Source organism: Astatotilapia calliptera, chromosome 1 (genome assembly GCF_964374335.1).
Source record: "Astatotilapia calliptera chromosome 1, fAstCal68.1, whole genome shotgun sequence".
Lineage (NCBI taxonomy): Eukaryota > Metazoa > Chordata > Actinopteri > Cichliformes > Cichlidae > Astatotilapia > Astatotilapia calliptera.
This window is the reverse complement of record NC_137422.1, coordinates 4123903-4149353: the sequence shown is the minus strand read 5'-3', so window position 1 is coordinate 4149353 and position 25451 is coordinate 4123903. Positions and strand designations below refer to the sequence as shown.

At 42.7% G+C, this 25451-nt stretch overlaps 1 protein-coding gene across 4 annotated transcripts in view; it reads right to left on the bottom strand.

Moving 5' to 3' along the window:
* The window catches only part of large2 (LARGE xylosyl- and glucuronyltransferase 2), a 121526-nt gene that overhangs the window by 5057 nt on the left and 91018 nt on the right, over positions 1 to 25451 (bottom strand). For all 4 annotated transcript variants that reach the window (XM_026145177.2, XM_080300662.1, XM_026145339.2 and 1 more), the window contains 11 exons: positions 20515 to 20737; positions 13880 to 14169; positions 12290 to 12372; positions 9278 to 9401; positions 6588 to 6759; positions 5234 to 5338; positions 4937 to 5049; positions 4400 to 4525; positions 3842 to 3997; positions 891 to 1054; positions 526 to 804 (listed from right to left, as the gene is read on the bottom strand). In XM_026145177.2, the coding sequence (XP_026000962.2) occupies positions 526 to 804; positions 891 to 1054; positions 3842 to 3997; positions 4400 to 4525; positions 4937 to 5049; positions 5234 to 5338; positions 6588 to 6759; positions 9278 to 9401; positions 12290 to 12372; positions 13880 to 14169; positions 20515 to 20614 (1712 nt within the window). In that variant the 5' untranslated portion in view covers positions 20615 to 20737. The remainder of the gene's footprint in view (positions 1 to 525; positions 805 to 890; positions 1055 to 3841; positions 3998 to 4399; positions 4526 to 4936; positions 5050 to 5233; positions 5339 to 6587; positions 6760 to 9277; positions 9402 to 12289; positions 12373 to 13879; positions 14170 to 20514; positions 20738 to 25451) is intronic.

The window sequence follows — 25451 nt, the reverse complement described above, 5'->3', positions numbered from 1 at the left end:
TGCTGGGCTCAGACTACACAGCACTTTGTGATCAGTGCGTCTCCTATTAGGCGGATATAATCGAGTCAAAAACACTCGCAATGAATTGGCAAATAGACAGAAATCCTAGACCGAATCATGGCAGGAATATCCTGGTGAAAAGGAGGGAAACGTCATCTCTTCTTTGTCCAATAATAATTTTAAGGAGTGTTAAAATATGTCTACTCTTGTTTTCAGTTCATCTTGTGTAGCAGGAGAGCGTCCTCACTGAGGAGCAAACACCGTTTCCACTCGCAGCAATAAGGAAAATGAGTCAGCGCAGAACCAACGGATGTCACAGCGCAGCATTACAACCTCTAAGCACAGCGGAAAGTCAAGGTGTAGGCATCAGAGTTCATTACTCTATTTTATTTTAGTCAGTGGTAAGGTAAGGGTATCAGAAGTACAGTTATAACACCACATCTGTATGTAACACTCTTCAAAAAAACAAACAAAAAAAAAACAAGCCATGAAAAGGTTTTTTTACAACAGGACAGTTGGACTTACCTCAGGTAATCATAGAGACCGTACATTGGCAGGAAGTCCACGTCAGTCAGGAACACGTAGGGTGTGTTGGCATTCTTCAGGGCCACGTTCCTCACCAGGTTGACCGGGTAGAACTGGCCCTCCTTGTAGACAATGTGGTAACCCACGTTCTTGCGGTTCTTGAGGACCTCGGAGGCCTGGGCATAACGCAGGAACTGCTGAGCCTCAGCGTCAGACATGTAGAGAGCTAGGCTGATGGGGCCTTCCCAGTGCTTACAGATGGCTTCCAGCATCTGCAGCCTGTAGCAGGCACACACGGTCATTTCACACATTTTAAAGCACACAGATCCAAGCCAGGAGATGATTACAGTACACGGGTTCAGTACCTGTCCATGGAGAGCTGGGCCACCAGAGTGATGTCAGTGTTGTCCTCAGTGGGCGTGTAGTCATACTGCAGGAAATACAGGTGAACTCGGTGCACTGTCAGTCGCTCTCGACGGAAGTCGTAACACTGATCGTCCTCGTCCAGCTCCTCCAGAGCCTTTTGTAGCTGAGCAAAAGTACACACAGTTACAACATCCATCCATCCATTCGCTTCCGCTTATCCTTTTCAGGGTCGCGGGGGGCACTGGAGCCTATCCCAGCTGTCATGGGGCGAAAGGCAGGGTACACCCTGGACAGGTCGCCAGTCTGTCGCAGGGCCACAGTTACAACAATTAAATGTCATTTTCAATTTCCTTTATCTTCTAACCCAACGGTCCCCAACCCCCGAGCCACCAGCCGGTACCGGTCCGTGAGTCGTCTGTCATTAGAATAGAATAGAATAGAATAGAATAGAATTCCACTTTATTGTCATTGCACATGTCATAGGTACAGGGCAACGAAATGCAGTTTGCATCCATCCAGAAGTGCTTTAGCCATGATATAGATATATCTTCCTTCCTGTAGATGTCCTTTATGGCAGGAAGTGGTGCTCCGGCGATGCGCTGGGCAGTTTTCACGCCCCTCTGCAACGCCTTCGGGTCCGAGGCAGAGCAGTTCCCGTACCAGACTGTTATACAGTTGGTCAGGATGCTCTCGATGGTGCAGCGATAGAAGTTCACCAGGATGTCTGAGGACAGGTGGTTCTTCCTCAGAGTCCTCAAGAAGAAGAGGCGCTGGTGAGCGTTCTTGACCAGCTTGGAGCAGTTGGTCGTCCAGATCAGATCCTCGGAGATGTGAACTCCCAGGAACTTGAAGCTGCTCACACGCTCCACAGCCGTCCCCTTAATGTAGGTGGGCGGATGTGGGTCAGCATTCCTCCTGTAGTCCACGATGAGCTCCTTGGTCTTCTCAGTGTTAAGCAGCAGGTTGTTTGTGTCACACCACTCACCCAGACGATCCACCTCCTCCCTGTAGGTCACCGTGGTGTCATCTGCAAACTTAATGATGGTGTTAGAACCACCGGCAGGTCTGCAGTCGTGGGTGAAGAGGGAGTAGAGGAAAGGGCTCATCACACAGCCTTGTGGTACACCGGTGTTCATTGTGATTGTAGATGAGCAGCGGTTATCCAGCCGGACATGTTGGGGGCGGTTGGTCAGGAAGTCCAGTAACCATTTGCACATGAGGGAACTGATTCCCAGGTCTGTCAGTTGTGAGTTGTGAGGGGTGGATTGTATTGAATGTTGAACTGAAGTCTATAAACAGCATTCTGGTGTAGGTGTTGTTGTTGTCCAGGTGTGAGCGGACAGAGTGCAGTGCGATGGAGACTGCATCCTCTGTGCTCCTGTTTCTGGCGGTATGCGAATTGGTGGGGGTCCAGGGTGGGGGGAGACAGGATTTGAAGTGTGCTAGGACCAGCTGCTCTAAGCACTTAGTGATGATGGGGGTGAGTGCTACTGGGCGGTAGTCATTGAGGCTAGATGGGTTGGAGTTTTTGGGCATCAGGACGATGGAGGTGGATTTGAAGCAGGCCGGTACCACAGCGTGGGCCAAAGACAGGTTGAATGTGTCTGTGAGCACTCCTGCAAGCTCCCCAGAACACGCTCTGAGAACACGCCCGGGGATGCCATCAGGACCTGCAGCCTTGTGGACATTGATCCTGTTCAGCACCGCTCCTACATCGGTGGAGGAGAGAGTCAGAGGTTGGTGGTCTGGCGTCATGTCTGCTTTGGTTGTGGTTGTTGGATTCCCTCGCTCAAAACGAGCATAAAGGTTGTTGAGCTCGTTGAGGAAAGAGACGTCAGAGGATGCGGGGGAGGGTTTGGTGGTCCTGTAGTCTGTGATGGTCTGGAGTCCTTGCCACATGCGTCGGGGGTTGGAGTTGGAGAAGTGTTCTTCTACCTTCTTTTTGTAATGGTGTTTGGCTTTTTTGATGCCCTTCTTTAGCTTAGCCCTGGCTGTACTGCAGGCGTGTGCATCTCCTGACCTAAAGGCGGTGTTGCGGGCCTTCAGGAGGAGACGAACATCCTGGTTCATCCAAGGCTTCTGGTTGGGGTACATGGTGATCCGTTTCTGGGTGGTGACACTGTCTGTGGTTTTGGAGATTAGGTGGAGCTCATGCACCAAGCGTTGTTAATATAAATGCACAAACCTCCACCTCTGGTCTTGCAGGAGTCATCTGCTAGCCTGTCGGCTCGGTGTGTGTGTTAAGGCTCGGGTGTGAAATTCATGGTTTTCAGGGTTTTTATCGTTATTTTTTTAATGTTTTTTATCGTTAACTCGGTTTTCCTGGATCTTTTCCCGAGTGTTATGAATAAATCTTCTTTTTTGGTACTGGTTTTATTTTGTTGTATTTATACGCAACACCTTAAAGGCTGGTCTGTGAAAATATTGTCGGACATAAACCAGTGGCACAAAAAATATTTTCCGTCTCTGTCTGTCCTAGCTCTCTCTTTCTTCCCCAAACACCCTCCTTTATCAAAAAAACAAAACAAAAGATAAAAACATATTGCAAACAAGATTTGTCCTGCAGACTAATCTCATGGGAATCGACTGGAAAACGATACATGCACATGTGTTTAGCTGACAGGTAACATCATAAATATTTAACAAATAAACTTCACTACTACTACTACTACTAGATACTTTAGGCAACAGTGGAAACCACGACGCTGCCCCCGTACAATATTACTCAGCAAAGGCCACAAAGTGAAGTAGAGACAGATCAGCTGACCTCAGCTCGGCACAGCCCTGAACTGGACGAGCAGATAAGAAAACAGGTGGATGTTATTGTTTCCTGCCTGACACAGTCTGAGTGATGTTTGAAATATTTTCCCCCAATGTTAAATGATTACTCTCAGATGTTTGCTACTGTCACAAATATCGCCCGTGTGTGTGTGTGTGTGTGTGCGCCAACCTTGACGCTCTCTGGACTGGCCTGCGTCGGGCAGCCGAACAGTTCCCGTCTCAGCAGATTTCCATCATACTCCAAGAAGGTCAGGTAGAGGTTCCTGAAGAACTCCACGTGTTTGTTTTTGACGCGGAGCTTCTTAGGAGAGTTCCAGTGGATCACCTGAAACCATAACAAATGGTAAATGGACTGTATTTGTATAGCGCTTTTCTAGTCCTTAAAGCGCTTTGGGGTAAGCGCTTTACACAACCAGTCATCCACCCATTCACACACTGGTGATGGCAGCTACATTGCAGCCACAGCCACCCTGGGGCGCACTGACAGAGGCGAGGCTGCCGGACACTGGCGCCGCCGGACCCTCTGACCACCACCAGTAGGCAACGGGTGAAGTGTCTTGCCCAAGGACACAACGACCAAGACTGTCTGAGCCAGGGCTCGAACCGGCAACCTTCCGATTACAAGGCGAACTCCCAACTCTTGAGCCACGATTGCAAGTTTCTGCTACTCAGCCTGACGGCAGCCTGTGGCAGTAAACGACAAACCTGATGGTGCGAGCTGGCGTACCTTGAGGTCAGACACCTCGGTGTAACACTGCTCGGAGCGCGTGTGATCAGACAGCTGAACGTTCCAGAAGCAGGGAAGCTGGTGCACCAGGACTGGGTTCTGCTTTATGAAGGCGTTGAATATGTCCTGCACACAGACAACACACCGCTTTATCAAGAGCCTCGATCCTTTTAACACTAGGATTACTTTGTAGACATGCATAGATCAGAGCTGCTGATGTTTGTGATGATGTAAACAGAATCAAATTTGTGAAAGCATGACTCATCGTGGCCTCAGGGTCTAATTCTGCAGCCCTGCTCTCCAAGACAACAAAAAAATAGTCTTTAAAAAATTCAATAAAGCTCAACAAACACAAGACTGTAAAACACCAACAGCTCGTCAGTGCCAGGATGATGCCACTGATGAGCTGTATACGTGGGCGCCGAGGCGACGGAGTCACAATCAAAGGAGTCCTCACCCAGAATCAGTTACAGTGAAGGCCACAGACTGATGACGGTGTGTAATGAGTTGACAATCCTGTTTGGAGGTATCCCTAACCTGATCAGCGAGTGATGTACTGAGCATGCTCATAAGTTCCCTCTCTGCCGTCAGCCTCCACATCTGCTCCCAACCGATTCGCCGCAGTCTCTCCAAGTACAGAAGAATGACGCCTGAAACCACGAAGCAGGACACTGGCTAACAATGTGACATTAACTTAAAACGTTCACTTTGGGCTAAACGTTCACTCTTCAAACACTGAGGTTCTTTGTGCTGTTAGGAATGAGACGACATCAGGTTCTGTGCTGTTTGGAGCAAACCTGCCAGCCTCAGAGATTCGATCAAAAACCCGTTTACCTGTGTTGAAGCCTCTTCCCAGCGCAGGCCACGGTTTGTGGTTTTTCCATAAGTTGCCCAAGTACCAGTCACTTTGATTCTCCACCAGACCAATCACCTGCTTATCTGTGAATGAAACAACCATCAGCTGAGGAGCAAAAATTTCAGGAAACATTCTTCTTTTTCAACAAGTTTTTCCCCTCAACAGTTCACAAACATAATAAACTTAAATGAGCGTCAGTGTTCACAGTAACCAACTGCTTTCATCATTCATTCAGCTAGTTTAAAAAAAATTCTAATTTCTTATTTGATAACTGATATCGAGGCGTCACATACTAAACAGCAGTCACTCTGCTGGCAGCGTCTGCCCGCTAATGAATCTAAAACCCACAGATACATCCGTATGTCTGTGGTCTGCTTGAGGAGATTTTCAGTAACAGTAACTTATTGATGGTTTTCGATACGTGTGATGGTACACAGCAGTCCTAAAAATAAAAACAGCATTGATTTGAAATTTTCATAAACCCACAATTTATTCACAGTAGCACACAGAAAACAAAACTTTACATTGAGATATTTTATTATTTCATGAAAAAAAATAGCTCATTTTGAAATTGATGGCAACAAAAGAACATTTTGTAACTAATTAGGCTAATTGGCAACAGGTCTTTAACATGGCATAAAAAAGAGAAGCAGAGAGGTTCACAAATCTGTAAAAACTCTGTCTTCAAATTCTTTGTGGAACAATTTCAGAATAATGTTCCTCGATGGAAAATTGTGTCTAGAGTACATAATATCATCAAGCGATTGTGTGAATCTAAACATTCAGACACATTAACACTCCAATGGATAGATCAGAGAGCAACTTGGGCTAAGACGGGGATCGAACACCAACCTTCCAATTAGCAGATAACCTGCTCAACCTCCTGAGCTACAGCCACACCACATAGTCAACACATCCTCTGGACTAAAGAGGAAATCGGTCAGCTGGCTTGTTATCAGCACTCAGTTCAAAAGCCCAGATCTTCGATTGTAGGGCGGTGCATTAGTGTCTGTGGAACTGGCAGCTGTTCCACAGACACTAAGTGTTTACCGAATGCTACAGTGCGGTAAACATGTCCTGCTGCCATAAAAGTCAAAATGGCAAAACATTGCCTCATTTTAAATGTGGTATAGCGTGCCATGTAAATAAAATATGGCTTTATGACATTTGCAAATTGTTGGGTTCTGTCTTTATTTATATTTTACGCACCATTCCAAGTTTTGGAATTTCACAAATTTCTCATTTATAGTATGACATTTCTGTGTGTCAGCACCGGCTGACTTTTTGGAGACTTTTTTTTTTTTTTGTCAATGTCAGGTTTGAGGATCTCACCAGTAAACTTCCTAAAAATGCCCCAGAGTTCAGCGATGTCCGTAGCGAAGGTGATGTCTGTGTCCAGGACGATGACCTTCGACAGGTCGGAGGGCAAAGCTTTGGTTAGCGTCAGCTTCATCAAGCCGTAAATACCTGAGTAGTGTTTGTTGGGTATCCACGACACTTCGGACTGAAACGAGAAAAAAATGCAACAGTAACTCTTAAAGCTGTTACAGCTCTGAGCTGTTCATTATGTATGAGCGCAGTTCCAGTATGTGGGCTAAGACAAAGCCATATAAGGACATTCTGGCAAAGCCTCAATTTGTTGGGTTTTTTCCCTGTATCTGCTAAGAGACTCTTTTAATTAATTCTCCTGATTCTGAGTAATTGTATCTGCATAAGTGAATCATCTGCAAACATAATCGGCTTAGAGTCTTGGCTGTTTTTCCCTGTTTTAGTGTGAGGAAGCTGAAGAGAGAGGCTGCGGGTCGAGGCTTCTGACAGCACAAAGGACTCATTGTTTAGCACTAAGACTGTGAGGGAGAGGAGAATGTGATGATGTGACGGGGGTGATGCAGGTTGGAAACACAAACAAATTCAGGCTTGTTCCCTCCCCGCCACTCCAACAGAACAGTTATGATTTTAAAATAAATCGTTTGGCGTCTTTGTGCTCATGCGTCACTTGACTTTTCGAACTTAACAAGCAGTCGTTTCTGTCGAGCCAAAGCTCCTGTGGTGATTGTTGTCTTTAAACTTCGAGGAGGTGGATGAGCGGCTCAGAATCACCGAGCAGAAGTCTTAATTCAGTGACACTTAATTGGATGTTTTGACTGTTTTGTCCCATTCCCAGTCTAGATGGTCCCACACTGCTTGGACACCGATCCATGACTGACGGAGTTCCACGTTCCACATTCCATGGACGTCTTTACTGTCATCTGATATTTGGGGTTTTCTCTGTATTATTCTGGGGTTATCTTAAAATGTAACATGCCTTTGGGCAACTGTTGCTGTGGGGCAGTGGATCAGGCAGTTTATGTATCAATCCTGCAATTCATCCCAGGACTGAAGAGGGCAGCATACACCAATACAATTACATATACTCTTGTTCTACTCTATATCTGAAGGAGGCGGACGTCAACAAGCACTGGAAACACCACACATGCCAACGCAAAAAAGTATACGTGAAAGATCAAACATGTGAAAAACGCATGTTACCATTTCGAGACAGCAAATGTTTGCTAACATTATATAACTATATGAATGTGTTATATCAGGGCACCACTTTAAATACAATGATAACTCAACAATAACCTTACCTAGATCAAATGAGTGCATTTAACTTTATTTATACTTGGTTTCCTCACATACATCAACTTATCTGGCCTAAATATGGAACACTTGTACACCGCTGTCTGCAAGCACTTGTGAGACTCGTAATCTCTAATATCATGCAGCAAAATTTCTGCCACAACTTCACCTACTTCCAAGGTGCATGGAGAGGATGAGAAACTAACAAAGCATGAACTCCAGCAACACTTAAAAGTAAAGAGGAACAATTTTCTTAACTGACCAACGTGTGTCGGCTTGTGGCTTTCATCAGGGTCATAGAAACAGATAACACAATTTGTGCTTAAATAAAGGAAACAGAAAAAAATTCAAATTAACCAATCACATCTTCATAGGTAAGCCAGCTGACAGCAGTTAATTGGTTAAGTCACAGGCCAAGTAAATACTGGACTAGACCATTAACATAAAGGGGTGGGGGGCATAATCCCCACCTATCTTATCATGATATATCTGAGAAATACATAAAAAGAAAGAATGTTGAAATTATACAGAAAAATATTTATCCTTAGATTCATGAGAATGTTTGATGTGATTTCCAGTGTTTGTGTGACCGTGGCCAGTGAATTAACAGGTCAAGAATAATACAAGGAGAGCAATGACTCTGTCAGTATTCATGTTCAGGCTTGAGGCTCCGGTGTTATTAAAACCAGTGTTCCTGTAGCTGTGTGGTGTATGTGGCACAGGAAATCAACAAAAACTAAGATCTCTGACTACAGAGATGACATTTTCTGAATCTGTGCATCATAACACGTATAAAACTTTGAATGTATAAAGTTTATCTTTAAATTGAATAAACCTAAGAGCTGCATGTTCAAAATAAACAACGTAGCATAACTTTAGTTATTACTTAACGTTTTTGGGCCGTAAGTCTGCATAACTTTTTAAAGTAAAGTCAAATTTTACAGTGTGTTGCATTGTGCCTTACCAGAAGGCTGGAAACCCCTCAGCACCAACATGAGTACAATCGAAGCTAAATGGGAGCTTGACCCTTTATCTCATCCTAAAGTAAGATCAGAGAGCTTTAACGATGTTCTGATCTCTGCTAAAGTGACAAATGATCTGACAAGCACATAGACACTAGCTGTGACCTCCTCTGTCAGACTCTTAGAGATGCATACTGTACCGTGCAGCTCTTATTCTGTCTCCCACTCTTTGATGCTCTGCAACTATTCTGGTAAAGATTTGGAAATATATTCAACGGTACCCTCACAACTTGCTGTTGCTTTGAACTGTGCAGGTTTTCTTTTGATGTGATAAATTTAGGGTCTGACTTTGACTCACCTTGTCTAACAGACAACAGGAAACAGGGCTGTGTTAATGTATTTGGATGAGGTTTGTGTACATTCAAGGCGTGCTCTTACCTTGAGCTCATCTGCATCGTAGAAGCTGACTTGCACAGATGGAACCATCCAGGACTGGAACAGAGAACTCAGGATTCGATTTGCTACTGTGTCAGTGATAAAATGAAAGTGAAGAGGATTTCTCCTGAAAAATAAAAAAAAGGCATCAAGGTCAAGGAGGTCCTTCCAGTAGGAGGAAAAAAATGTCAACACGTTCCACGGCAATGCAATACTGTAATCAGATTACATTTTTCAGTATGACAGTGATGTAACATGCTACGGTGATATGGGCATCTCTTTTATTTGTAGTGCACAAAAGCACATCAGTACAACGGTAAAGGGCAAACTGCATCTGGGACAGAAACAACTGTGTTTTACTGCTAACACAAAGGTAACCTGCTAACACAAAGCTAACCTGCTAAAACAATGCTAACAAGTTAACACAAAGCTAACGTGCTAACACAAAGCTAACACGGTAACACAAAGCTAATGCGCTAACACAAAGCTAACCTGTTAAAATAAAGCTAACATGCTAACACAAAGCTAACACGCTAATGTAAAGCTAGTGCGCTAACACAAAGGGAAGAGCTCAGAATAACATTAGAGCTAAGTGTATGCCAACCCCAAACCACACCTGTACATGTGTCTGTAGCAGAACCTCTTTGGCTATCACTTTGAAGTTTCTTTGGACTGGTGTTAAACTTTGCTTTTTGTTGTGGGTTTATTCTATTATGTAACGCCAGCAAAATGATCAAATGCGTGTCCTTGTTAGGATAGGATTTTGTGTCTGTGTGGGACTGTAGCCTGAGGTTTATATAGTATAATGAGTACTTAAGCAGGATACTGCATAAATTTAAAAAGAAGTAAGTAATCTGTAGTACATTTCTTCTCTTGAATAATAACCCCACACAGGGTCGCTGATAAAGCTGAATACTAGTAGTTATTCATGTTAGCTAAGGTTAGCCCTCTAAAAGCATCACCATCATTAGCCTTCTAAATTAGCAGCCCTCTGCCCATGGAGCTGCTATCTTCATCAACAAGCTCTACAGTTTGCCTGCTTTGAACAAAAGCTTGAAGCAAGAGTGCCTTTATGGGTCTTTATCTCGTTTTTGATTATCCAATTTCCCCACAAACATTTCTTTTTGTCCCTTATCACTTTTATTTAATATCCTTTTCTTTTTATTTGCCTTTAGCATGTTTGAAGAAGGCTTCACAAATACTTTAGCTTCTTCTTTCTCCTGTACAATCTCGTGTTAACTCTAAAGTCATGTATATCTGAGAATATCTAGGTAAAAGTGGGTTTGTATGTAAATCTATTACAAAAAGAAGAATTTTGTGACCCCCTTTGGAATGACCAGGATTTTTGTATGAATTACTCAAACAAATCTTCTTCCAAGTCACAACATAGACAAACATAGTGTGACTAATAAATAAAATAAATAAACCTATTATGTATTGACTAATGACAAATCATTCACATTGCTGGTTCTTTAATGATTGCACATTGTGCTCTTGGTATGCTCTTCACAGACTGTCCATTTCTAAAGAGAGCAGAAAAAGTCATGCATTTTGACCATTTGTAAACACTTTGTCTTTTTGAACACAATTCTCTAAAAATGTGTTTGTAGCATTTTGTAGATTCCTATATCTTAGTAACACTTTTTCCAACTTCCTGTAAACATTGTAGTCACTGAGAATGGTAAAGAGTAGATTTGAAATGAAATTAGTTTGTCAGATTTACTTTAGTGTTTCTTAAAGGCTGGGGTAAGTTATGATTACATTACAGCTAAGTGACATTAGTTAGCATGATGAGATTATGTCAGTTTGAAAGTGGATTGCGTCCTCCTTGCAACTATGAAAAAATGGTGGCTGCAGGTTGTTGCATTGCATTTTTCCGTATTTGGTGACCTGCAAGTACACTCAACAAAAATATAAACGCAACACCTTTGTTACTGCTCCCATTCCCCATGGGATGGACGTAGAGACCTAAAATTCATTCCAGATACACAATATAACCATCCCTCCCAAACAGTGGTCACAAATCAGTCCAAATGTGTGGTAGTGGGCACATCTGCTATATTGAGATAATCCATCCCACCTCACAGGTGTGCCACATCAGGATGCTGATCTGACATCATGAGTAGTGCACAGGTGTACCTCAGACTGCCCACAACAAAAGGCCACCCTGGAATGTGCAGTTTTTTGCGCTATTGGGGGTCTGGGGTCCCAGAACCGGTCAGTATCTGGTGTGACCACCATTTGCCTCATGCAGTGCAACACATCGTCGCATGGAGTCTATCAGATTGTCAATTGTGGCCTGTGGAATGTTGGTCCACTCCACTTCAATGGCTGTGCGAGGTTGTTGGATATTCGTGGGAACTGGCACACAGATGTGCTGGCGGACAGATGACAGATATAAGGGAATAAATCAGTGTTTTTATTACTAGCCCGTAGCCAGATACGGCTCTTCAGCCAAAGGTTGCTGACCTCTGACCTAGCGGGAAGCAACCTGTCTGAGCAATTGGAGACAGAACATTCAATTTCTAGCTTGTTTAGCTGATGTGACCAAAGCAAATGAAGGCTAAATGTTTGGTTGACAGAAATAATATTTTGATCAGCTGAGATAATTTAAGTATTGTACATCCCTTTTTGCTCATTTTTTAGCATCTGATTGCATCCATTTAATTAAACCAATGTAATATACTTTTAGATCCTTTCAGTAATAACCTTAAAATGTCTGTTAAAATATGACTCTTATGTGATCTAAACCATAACATTTTCACTTTGTCTGTTTCCTGTTTAAGCTGAATGAATCTAACTGGGAAATGGGACCACCTCAGCAGAGACTTTAGCCTGCAGCAACTACCAACCAATCAAACTGCTTGATTTAATTTCTACAGTGTAAAGGTCCATTGGCTCATTTTGTTTCAGTCTCTTCATTTTTTAAATAACTCTTTTTAGGGTGACCTTCAAAGAATACATTTTTGTTTACAGAAAACCTAAACTAGAGAACTGACACAAATTTAGACTCACCTGTGAAAGAGGACCGACTTGACCAGTGTGACCACATCTCTGCTGGCGTTATGACCGGCACAAACGCACGCTACATGGATCAGCTAAAGGAAAAAAGAAGAAGAAGAAGCTCTGAGTTTTGGCAAAAGTCAGCCTGTAGCATGAATACTTCCCATTATGGGTGCTAACAGCTTCCATCACAAGCTCACAGCAGACTAGATGTGACTGCAGTTATAGATCTGCCCTATGTGCTAATTCACACACAGTGTCATCAGTCTTCTCCTAAAGTACTGAAGCTATATTGCTCTGCTGGTGCGTGTCACTCGCCCCCGTCTCTGATGTAAACTTTCATACTGAGATTCTCAAACATATATGATTTCACGACACTCGCTTTTCAGCAGAAGAGACTTTGAAAAGTTGGAGCTCAAAGGCAGCAAATCACATCAAAGAACAAAGTGTTCCCCTGGATTTCAGACCCTGCTAACCCACCTCTGCCTCACCCATTAATTAGTTTGAATGGACCACTGTGATTCGCTGAGCTTCTTGTTCAGGAAATTCTCTCCTGTTTGTGATTAGCCATCAGTGCAGCTGTTAGTGTGACACACTAATGTGTGATCCCATCAGAAGTAGTACTTGTTAAAAAAAAATGAGAGATTTGTCACCGAAGTGAATTATGTGTAATGAGGTAGTTGCACCCCCCGGCCTCCAGGTGGCGCATTGCTCAGTGAGACAGAATAGCGAGGTCATAGGTCCTCCTCTCCAATTGACTATGTGCACGTTAGCATATGCTACTTCCGGTGCGGAAACTCCTGTGGGGAGCTTTGTTTCCGGTGTCCTATTCACGCCTTGTTTACCGTCCAAAATAAGTTAAGCAAATGAATGAATCAAGCGGCGATTTACATTTCTATAGATATATTGGGTAAATGCCCAAGACATCTGTAAATGATGTTCATCGACTTGTCGATATTTTTCCCCTGCGCCTCAGAGCAAAAGAGAAAAGGGATTCAAATGTTATATTTCTCAGCTGTCCCTCGTTTATTGCGGTTGTTATGTTCTAAAAATAACCAGCGATAGGTGAAATCAAATAGCCAATTTTTTTTTTTGACGGTGCAAAACGTTTCGTGGACATCGTGGACATACAGTACTGCACTTCAGAGTCACACTGCTAACGATCGATGCAGCGATTCTGTACTGTACAGGAGAGACGTCACGGAGATCGTCTGCAGCGATCAGGACGCAGGACACAATGTGACGTAAAAAAAAAGCATGCAAACTTGCACTAAAAAATCCGCGAAACAGCAAGGTGAAAGGTGAACCGCGTTATAGCGAGGGACCACAGTAATTTTGAAGGTAAGTCACAACATACCCTTCGTAAATACTAATGTATAGAAACCGTTAGACGGTTGTATTCTTATTTCTGTTGCATATGGAGAATGTTGGTGATGCAAATTGAAAATACATGTGATTGTATAAATAAATATGGCAGAAGCGAGGCAAAGAGAAACTTCACCAGTCGTCTCTGTCTCATCATTTCCCTGTTTTGCAGGAACATTTAATCTGTTTTACCGGCCCAAACTCTGGGTCGGTTACATTAGCAGAGTTTATCCTGACCTCACACTTCTGGACGGTGGGTGAGCGGGGACACCCCGTGTGGTTGTTCTTCTCCTCGGCCGTGTTGTCGCCATCCTCGGGCCCCGTGTCTGCAGACGCACCCCACTGCTGGTTGCCATAGTTACCATCCGCTGCCTGGACAGCCATACCCTGCGATTGGCTGAGCTGCAGGCGGATCTGTCGGTTCTCCTCCTCCACCTCCCGAACCCGCGACTCGAGGACGGCCCGCTCTAGGACCTGGGCAGCTGGAGTATCCGCCAGGCAAGGAGTCAGGAGAAGGGAACGACCATCTAAGGAAGGAAAGTGAGGCACTGTCAGGCTGTCTGCAGGAAGCAAACAACATGTAACCTGTGCATTGCTTTTGCTCTGCAGTTAATAAAAAAGAACTCTTCTTTTTTTACTACAGCCTTAACAATTCAAAAACATTTGGCGCATGTCTTTTGGTTTGAAATCTCTGATAACTGTTTCATGTTCCAGCAGCAATTTTGGCCCATTTGAGGCTATTCTTAGCCTTTATTTCTCAGTTTTTATTGTAGTTCTTATTCATCCAACACTTGTCTGCACCTCAGCAAACTTAACTTACTACTTAGTCGGTAGATGCATCTGTAGTCAGGTATCTAGTTCAGTTACACTGGTCCCATCTACCAGGGTCGGCTCATTACATCCATACAGCTCACTGTGGTTCCCACTGTACTGTAGCTTCTGGATCTCCACATGGTAGCTGTCTTCTACTGATATTATTGCACTGAGCTGCTAGGTGCTGCTGGTTTTCTACTCATTCACAGTTCAAACATGCGCTGCACATAAACTCCTTCACTGGGTTGGCTGGTAGTTAGAAAAATGTATTATAATATGCAACACTGTAAAGTAACTATAATTGTCAAATAATTGCAGTTGAGTAAAAAATGATTATTCTCCTGTGTTAGTTCGGTATGTTGAAGAACCACAATCCCTGCCAAAAAAGCAGTTCAGCCAGACACAGCTCCATTAAACACCAGATTAATTAGTACAGTTATAGCAAAGCTGCTAACGGGCTCTGTCGTCTTCTGCCCAAACTTCTGGAGACGACAACAGGAAGTGTAAAACCCGACCAGGACCTGTGGAGGTGACATCACAGGCAGCACACTCATGTTTGGCTTCATGCATGCTGAGAGTCTGAGAACGTCTCCTGCGGCTCACACTTGAAAATTGGCTTCTCACACATTTGTTCGCTCCTCTTTCACCACCTTACTGCCTCCTCAATGTTCTGACAGACTCGGGTGTGAACATTCCCGCGGTGCTTCAGGGTGTGTGTGTGTGTTGTCTGTTCATTTTTTATATAGTCATTTCTCATTTTGCCAGCAGCTTAAATATAATTTCAATGAAGCTGGAGAGAGTTAAGCTTCAATTCAAACTTCTTACAATGTGGAGAATTAAAAAAAACAAAACAACAACAACAAGTGTCTTCCAGACACTAATCCAAGGCACAATGTACATTTCAATTCCTTTAATTTTAAATATGTTTATATTGTCTATCCTGTAAAATAGTCAGATGTCTATTCATACTAATGTACAGAATTCACCTGCTTGCTGCTACTACTGCACATTCACCCAATTATATATATATATATATATATATATATATATATACATACACATACATACATACATACATACACACATATATATATGTATATATGTGTGTATGTTCTTCCTCTACACCCCCCTCCCCAATTTTTTTTTGCACATGTCGAGGAGCGTGTCAGGCTACATTTCCCTGTGTGTTATACTTGTATAACTATGCATGCTGTGTTGGTCAAGTTACTTGAAAAAAGTAATCAGTAACTAATTACTGATTACTTCCCCAAAAAAGTAATCCCGTTACTTTACTGATTACTTATTTTCAAAAGTAATTAATTACTTAGTTACTTAGTTACTTTTTAAAAACACGGTTTACAACCTGAAGAGGTGATAAAGCGATAGATCTTTCAGCCCAATTCTACTTTTTCTACATAATCCATCATACAAAATGTAATCAAATGGAAAAGTCTCTTTTTAAAACTTGTTTTATCAGTTTTAATCTTTTAACTTTATGCATCAAGCAAAAATTTAATGCAACATTCTCTGACTTGAATAAATTAGTTTAACATTTAAACCTATTTTCTACACATTCCAGCACATAAAATAAAATATTTTTTGTGTTTACACTCAGTCTTTCAAATAGATGCAAGTAAAACACAGCAGAAAATAAATAAAGTCAAAGACTCAGCGGTCCTGTTGCTCTATTTTCACCTGTAAAGCAGGAGTGGCGTAGGCGGAGGTTTGCCCTGGTGCAGGTGTGCCGCGGTCAGTGGAAGAATCCGCGAGTTTCTCTGTGATTTTCCCATTACGTGGTAGCGCACTTGGTGCTTGCTTGGAAGTTTAGGGTTTTTTTTCACTGTAAAAAGAAGTTTTCTTCCCACGCACGATGGACGCTAATGTTTTTGTCACTTTTTATGGAATCTCAAAGTAAGGTCAGTACTTCCACGCTTTAAACGCTGCACGCTCATACTCTCTCCCACAATCGATATGTGATCCATTGTTGATCTGCACACAGCTGTTGTCACTAACGGCGCACTCGCTTACGTCACTGTCGTGAGACATTCTCGCAAAAAATCACGGTTTTAGTAACGCAGTAACGCAGCGTTCCTACGGGAAAGTAACGGTAATCTAATTACCGTTTTTGCAATAGTAATCCCTTACTTTACTCGTTACTTGAAAAAAAGTAATCAGATTACAGTAAACGCGTTACTGTAATCTGATTACTGCCCATCTCTGTATGCATGTGACAAATAAAGAACCTTGAACCTTGAATCAGTGAGATAAACTGCAATTCTTCTAATGGCCAGTAGGTGGTGAATTTTGTGGTTTTACAAAAAAGTCAGGTTATTATCGAAGTTTATGAGAAAACAGCCTTTGGCTCTGTTAATCAACGATCTCAGTAAACACTTTCCTTTTTTGAATTTTTGTTATGTTTACTTTGAAAATTGTGGCTCTCATTAGTCAAACAGGAGGATAAATCAGGGCCTACTTTAGGTCAGACAGCATGCCCCCAGGCACAGACTTGTAAAGGACCTCGCCCGTCCTACATGATGAGTCTCACAGGCTAAGAAACACAAAACACCAACATGCAGACGTGTTTTCCGTCTGTTTGCAGTTTCAACTCCATTTCTGGTCATTTGCATTTCCCCCCAGTTACACTGAACTTTAATAATGGACACTCTTCTCTCTGTTTGCAAACACACTGTATCAGCTGGTGCTCATTTTGCTTCTCCTTCTAGTTCTTTAGCTGCTCTTTATGTTCAGTCACCTTGAGTCTGATAGTTTTAAATCTCTTTATGAGAGTTAATTAGTACTTGAAACTCAGGCTCATGGGCCCCCGGGCCAATGTCAAGTAGGTCCTTTCACATATCCTTCCACATTATAAGTGGGACTACTTTGTGATGCACAAGTTGATAACTGATGAACATGCAGGGCCCTTCTCATGTCTGATTTCAAACCAGCAGGACAGCGACCTCACACTCTGACCTCACTAATAAATGGGTGCTGTAATGTTTCCTGTAACCTGATTATATGCATATATATAATAATAGCCATTTCTCTCCATTCCAGCAGCATCATGACAGAAATATTAAATGTAGAAGAACAAAAGATTACACACACAGGCTGGAGTTTGAGTTTTCACTCAGTCCTACATTCACTGCCACGCTGACCCAAATACTCACTTGAGCACCAAATGTCTGCTACTGGAAATTATCCAACAAACGCACCATTTCCTTCAATGTCAGCAACATTTGACAAAAATGATGTTGGACGATGTCCAGCCAATTCGTCGTCCTGCCTCCATCTAACTTCCATTCTCTTCTTCTCTCACTGGTTTTCTTTTGACTTTGTCCACCATGTTTTTCTTCATCTATACTTATCTCTATTCGTCTTCACATCTTTCTCCTTTTTCTACATGTTAGTCTCTCTGATGTCTTCCTCCTCTTCTTATGTAAGCATAAGCAATTGCATCTTTCTCCCACCGTGCCCTGCTCATCATTTCCCTCTCCCTCTATATTTACCCCTCAGTTCTCCTTTGTGATTGAGTTCTCTCACTTCGTTTTTTTAAAACTCTTTCTCCCATCTTGGTATTCTCGTCTTCTACATTGTGCTCCTTTTCCCTCCCTTCCTATCTGTAACCCCACGGAGCAGCAGCCGGCCCACAGCTGAACAGAGGCATGATGGGGATGTTTACACCCATATCTAATGGCTGAGTGACAAGAAGGAATTGGACTCTTTCAAAATCCTCTTTCTGATTATTTATCTGATCCTCTGTTGTCCATGCTTGTTCCCATTGTTTGTCCTTGTCTCCATATACATGGGCTGTAAATAATGTCTCTGTATGTTGTTATTAACTTGTGTGTAACATCAACCTGTCAGAGGGTCTGCAGATGGAAATTAGCCTGAGGCTATAATCTGGCATATTTACATTTGTTAAAATGTTCATTCATATGTATTGTCCCTCTTTCTAATAAAAAAGGAAATAACAAAATGAATTATTTGATAATGCGGTAAAGTCCAACTATTTGGACAATAACAACTTTTCCCCCTGTGCACCTTTGTGTTTATTTTCTTCCACTGTTATTTGACTTCAATAGGAATTTAAGCAACATTTCAATCCAACAAGAAGTCGTTCTATAATCCAGCTTCAGTGCTAGTGCAAACAGTGGCTCTCTGCGCTCATCTTTATACACAATCCATGATTAAGAAGCAGCATTTTAATAATGTAGCTGTATGCGTATGAAGCTCTCAATGGGCTTTATGTTAAGGATCCTACTACTGTGTTACAGACAGAACCCGAATGGTTCTCACTGAGAATCAGCAGAGACTTGGTGACAGGGGAGAGGAAGAACTTCCTTTTACTTGGATTACTGGTCTCAGAGAGGATCAGTCATTTCCTGTGACTGGGTGAGGAAGGCCAGGGTGCGTGTACTCACTACAAAGAATACTGTAGGTAGAGAGGAAACCCTTAGCTGACAGGACAGATGGAGGAACCAGAATCCGATTCGCAGTCAGTCAGCAGAAAGAAAAAAGGGAAACGCTGGTTATTTCTGTGGTAATGTGCTCCAGGAGCCCACTCCATCACTTTGAACACTCACAGCTAAAGTGGATCCACTGAACAGAGACAACTCATCAGTCATCCATGTTGGAGTGCTCGAGCAACGTGGAAGCCTCACCAAAAAGGAATCCTATTTTCCTGCTCTGCGTGCCCTCCGAGAATCACTGCCACGTAAAACATACACCGAATATGGAAATGTGTGTCTGTGTGTGTCTGTGTCTGTGTGTGTGTCTGTGTCTGTGTGTGTGTCTGTGTGTGTACGTGTGTCTGTGTGTGTACGTGTGTGTGAAAAACACTGAGGAGTAAACCTGCATCCTCCTTCCCATCAACGCTGACACCAGTGTCACGTGTCACTCTTAGATGAGCACACTGGACACTTTTCTGTAAAATCAATCTTTGAGCCTCATAGGTTGGGCCTCGCTTCTTTATCGCTTCCAACATGGTATGAATGTGAATGCAGTCACACTGACGCAGCACGATTTGACTTGATTTTTTTAACCTGTAAAAACAGCCCAGCACACAGATATATCACCTGCTGCTCTAAGGGTTAACATAAAATCGAGTTGTTCCAAGTGACATTAATTGTTAAGGAATCACTGATCAAGGTTTGAGGTGTTTGGATCAAAACAGAAATAATACAAATCCTGAGCAAGTTCTTGACTCCGTGTGATGGTTTGAGGGCGCTTTGGTGGTCTGACAGTGGGAGACTGGGAGACACATCAAGAACAGAAGAGGTGCCAGAAGACCTTATCGGTGTCTTTATTATATTTATGTGAAACTTCTAAGCCTTGTGAGGATCTAAGCATGTAGATAATATTTCAATACATAAAACTATTTAGTCCTTTGGCACTAAATGCTGGCCCTGGATATAAATTGTTAAAAGGAGAATCATTAGATATGCATCCTCAGTTTTAATGAGATTAAAGCCAAGGCTGCTTACCTATATCAACAAAGTCTGTGGCAAAAACCCCCACAACTGGTACAATGTTTCCCAAATCGGTTCATTATAGTTTGATCCAGCACTACATTACAGATCAGAGGACTGCTGACATGATCCACAGAAAATGTAAGTTCATACAAGTGTCAAGGTTGAATTCAAAATAATTAAAAAGCAATTAATCCTGAAGCTGCACTGGCAGAGATACTGTGCCTCTAACATGTGACTTCCTGTGTTAGTATGTGTGTTATTAAAGCTTCTCGAGGAGACACCACCCAAAAACGTCTCTCTGAATGAAAAAGCAAACTAAACAGAAAACTGCCTCCATGCGTTTAAAAATGTAACTTCATAGTCAGACTGAAAGGAAACTGAGCCGAGCTGCAAAATGCATCTGATAATTGATGTGTTGCTGTCGCTGGTAGGATTCCTGCGACGCCGTCTGACCCAGACCGCAAGCCAGCGTCTATGAAAATTACACTGTGTGGATTCTCAGTTTGGACCGTGTAATGATCAATGCTTGGCAGAACTCACGTTGAGTGATTTTGTTGCGCGCACATCCTGAAATCTCTTCATACTCACTTTCCAGGTTTCCAGCCAGAAGGTAGAGCCAGGTGAGCAGGACGATGGCTGTGAGTGACGCCGCCAGCAGCTTTAGGCGCCCGCGGCAAAGAAGGTTCATGATGGGACAGCGGCACTGAGGGCTCTGAGGGTCAGGGGTCGGGAAGAGGACGAGGGGAGGGGCGGGGTGGGGGTTATCAGGTGGGGCTCAGTCCCTCGGCAGGTCTCTGCAGCATCCTTTCATCTGAGTAGAGAAGAACACAGAGTCAAAACAGGACACTTAGAACAGAGCCATCCGAGTTCAAGTCGTTACTGAAGAAAAATTTCAATTTAACCAACAAATACTGAGTTCACAAGATTTCAATGTGGAAAACTGACACATGTCCAGTTTTCCAAGCTCGTTTTGTTTCAAGGACGTCTAAAAACCAAGAACAATTTCTCTTCATTCCAGCTGATTGGGTCTCATCCCAAAGCAGTCTGCAGATTTCTTATGAGTGATTCATTACTATCTGAGTTAGAAAGCTTACGGTTCTAAGAAGTCTGGACCCAATCTGTAAGAGATCTGAACCACAGAAGAAGACACAATCACACGGTCCGAAAGTACCAGAGGACAGCCAGACCTCATCCAAGAGTCCTCACAGATGGACCAAAATCACCAAACCAAACCCAGGCCGACACTCACAGCCTGTTACACTCATAATGATATTTGCTTTCGACCTCGATTATTGCACCTCTGTCTTACAGAGACACAATTTTACAAAACCAAGAGACAACTTTTAAAATCTGGCTCTTCATCACACAAACATTTACAAATACAACACTGACGCTTGAGGAAAAGTGCTGCTGGATACACTCGCTAACGCTGCCATGTGTGACACTCCTGTCGCTGGTCCACAACCTTCAAGGAGAATGTATAACATCACAAAGTAACCACCTCCTGTGACCAGTTTTATTCACTTTTGTTACTAAATCAATATCCATCCATCCATCCATTCACTTCCGCTTATCCTTTTCAGGGTCGCGGGGGGCGCTGGAGCCTATCCCAGCTGTCATAGGGCGAGAGGCAGGGTACACCCTGGACAGGTCGCCAGTCTGTCGCAGGGCCAACACACAGGGACAGACAATCATTCGCACTCACATTCACTCGCACATTCACACCTAATGGCAATTTGGATTTTCCAATTAACCTATCCCCACAAGCTGCATGTCTTTGGACAGTGGGAGGAAGCCGGAGTACCCGGAGAGAACCCACACAAACACGGGGAGAACATGCAAACTCCACACAGAAAGACCCCGGCCTGATGGTGGAATTGAACTCAGGACCTTCTTGCTATGCGGCAACAGTGCTAACCGTGCAGCCACTAAATCAATATATTTATATAATATGTAACTGTACGTACTTGTAATTGAATTTCTGTCATGACTGCAGCACCTTCATGGCCCACACTTTGTCCCTGACTGAAGGTGATATTTAGTCTAAACAGTGAGTGACTCTGGACCTTCAGAGATAAAATAAGGAGTCTGATTAAAATGCAAAACAAAATGAGTTTCTTACAGATAAGGAAAGAAACAAAGCCATTTTATCCCAGCTAGACTGGGTTATAACTGTCTAGGGGTTTTTTCGGTGCTGAGACACAGAAATGGAAATCCTCGTCCAAAGTCTTTGACTTCAACTCAAATGTAACACGTAGAGCCTGAAAATGTGCCTGGTTAGCTCACCAATGAATAGCTGGTGAGCTGGTGGATGGTAAAAGATTGATGCCCTATTGTGATTCATCACTACCATTTTTTCAGCCTTTATCTTCACAGTTTTGGCACATCTCTGTTCATTGTATCATCGAGTTGCTGCTCTTGGCTGGCATGCTCATGCCTGTCTGCCTCAAGGTTGGGCATCCTGTTAATCTGAGCTGTTTTTCAGCTCAGCACAGCTGTGGAGACTTAGTGAGCTACTGTAGCCTTTCAGCTCCAGCACGTCTGATCGCTCTCTGACCTCTCATCACCAGGACATTTCTTTCTGCCACACACCGAACGTTTTTCACATCGTTCTCGGTAAAGAGCCTGATGTGGTGAAAATTCAGGACGTCAGCAACAGAAATACTCAAACCAAAAAGCAAAGATGAAACCACTGCTTGGATGTGAACACGAGGCTCCTGAGCTGCATCTGCAGAACTTCATGGATTAGCTGACTATATAATTACAGGCAGACGCATTAGAGTCGATGTTTTAAAAGCATTCAGCTTGAGGTTTGGAGTCACCGTGCAGAGCTCACATGACTGTTTCAGTCGATGAAGCTGAACTGAACTGAAAGAAGGAGAAAGAGTCACTTTGCTCCATACACACAGAAAACTTGAAAAGGGGGAAAGTCCCATACAAGTTTCAGTTTAGCTCTCCATGTTTGTCAGTCCAGCTCTGTCTGTGCTGGCCTCCCTCCCTCTATGTGAGCCTGATTAGAGCGGGAGGTCTGTCTTTGTTTAACAACGTGATTCATTAATCCCTCTTTAATTAGACACAAGCCCGGAGAGGAGAGAGGGCTGCCAGTGGGAAACAGTATGGAAGCAAGCTCATAGCAGAAAGAAGGTAACTTTGTGCTGGAGGCTGCAGCTCACGTGGAAGAAAAATCTTCAAGAATATTTCTGCGTTTAATAACTAGGAGCTAAATTTACATTTTAAAAGCATTACTGAAGCGCTTAAACACCCGCTGACTTTGTTCCTTGGCCCGTTTAAACACAGGCTTGTGCGGCCATTAAACTGTCAGTCATTTGTAGTCCCCCATTTTCAGCCTCTAAAAAACGGGGACTACATATAAAAAGGGCTATAATTCCTCAACAGGTAATGCAGTGCTTTTATTAAACCCCTGCAATTAACGCCGAAAGCCGGTGGTGGAGTAAAAAGGCAACAAATTAGCATCGTCCAAATACTTACGCACTGCAGTGCAGCCATGATTTCTAGTGATGTTTCCTTGTTATACGTCATACACAGCAGATTCACAGGTAATATTTTATGTGTAAAAGTCTAAAAATTATGTTTAAAAACAAACAAACATCCAAATATTCAGTTTGAAATTTTAAATCTGTCTGAAACGAGGCCTTATTTAAGGAAATAAGTTGAAAAAAAATCTTATTCTGTAACATCTCTGGTGCCACTGATGTGTGGTGTAAGCTGGTGAATGTGGAAGTGCAGCCCATTTAACACGTGACTGTATTCTCATGTATTCGTCCTTTATGTTGTTTTGTGGGCAATATGCATTTAATCTAAATCCTGACACACCATGACTGTAACCTGCCAAGTGATTGTTACCTAAAAACCTTAATATATTTTTTGCAGGAAGTCTTTTGATCCTCTTTTCATTCATTTGCAAAGTTTTAATTACCCAAAAAGCAAAACCTCTGGTACTACATGAAGTACTGCTGACACACTTCTGATAAACTTAAGTATTTTTTGTCATCCAAACATGCAAATATGTAAAACTTGTCTGCAAGAAATATCCCCACGTATCAGCTGCACACACATCATTTTTCAGAATGTTTAATAAAAGTGTTTTCAGTCTTTAGCGGGGAAACCCATGTGACCACGTGATATGATAGAAAGCTCCAGAGCAGCTGCCAGACAGACTTAATGTTTTTTGTTTTGTTAAATCAACTATGTCTAGCATCAGGAATTAACTTTTGTTCTTCTTCCTGCCATTTTTGTGTCACATCTGTGTCTAAGAAGGTAATCAATTCGCAACAACAGGAGTGGCACCAAGGTGGGGCCAAAGGGGGGCACTGCCCCTGCGCCCCACCCCACAACTTAAAAATGTTGAAGTGTTCCCTTAATTTTTTTTTAGCAGTATATGTAGTTGGTAACTGTAACAGCAGCCTAACACGATGCATGAGCTAACTTAGCAACCACAGCTTTTTTAAATTAAAAAACAAACAAACACAAATGTGTGGTGCTCAGTGCTGCTGTGGGGTCAACAAGGCTGTCAGAGCAATAACTCTTGGGTGTTACTGTGAATGTTAGCAGGATATCATGCCTAACATAGTTTCCTCTTCCTTGCTAATTGTCCACTCCACCCACATTACCATCACCTGTTTGACTCAAATGTTACAGGATTCCAACAAATCACTTTACCAGCAAATCGACTGTTTAATAATGGAGCTGAGCTCTGTCAGGTGTTTGAGCTGAATTGAAATGTTGATTCAGTTTTTACCACACGTTATTCCCACGAAACCTAGAAGGAGAAACACTGAGAAATTTACAACGACTTAAACCACAAAAAAACCCAAACTGTTATTTGTGGTTCAGCCCCACATGGTTTAAAGTGATGCATTATTAAAACCACAACAATTATCTGCTGTAAAAGTGGATCACACTGCGCGCTGAAAGGCTCTCCAACACTCTGCCAGACATTTCAACTTTCCAACTACATAGAGATGATTTATGAGTTAATTAGTGAGGCTGATGTATGCGCTCTATGTCGTTAAGAGCAATGAAAGGTGCTGAGACAGGAAGAGAGGAGGAGGAGGAGAGCTGAGATGGAGAGCAGGGAGAGTAAAGATTAAGAAGAGGGGAGAAGGAAGAGAAGTGTGGTGGGGGGAAGAGAAAGAGAATGAGAGAGGCAAGCAAAAGAACAGGGAAAGAGATAAAGAGGGAAGAAGTTTGAAAGATAAGGAAATGGGAGTGGGAACAAACAAGAAAAGAAAGAAGGGACAGGTAAAGAAAAAAGGAAGAGAAATGAGGAAGAAAAACAGGAGAAAATGTGAGGAAGAATATATAAAAAGAGAAGGGAAAGGTCAAGACAGGAAAAAGGAAAGGAAAAAGAAGATAGGAAGAAAGGAATGAGGAAAAGAAGGGAAGCAGAGAGGTTAAAAGGGCATAGGAAGCAGAGGAAAAGTACTAGGGAATGAGATAAACAATGAAAAAGAAATGAAAAGAAGATTAAGGAGGTGTATAAAACAACGATCAAAGGGAAACAG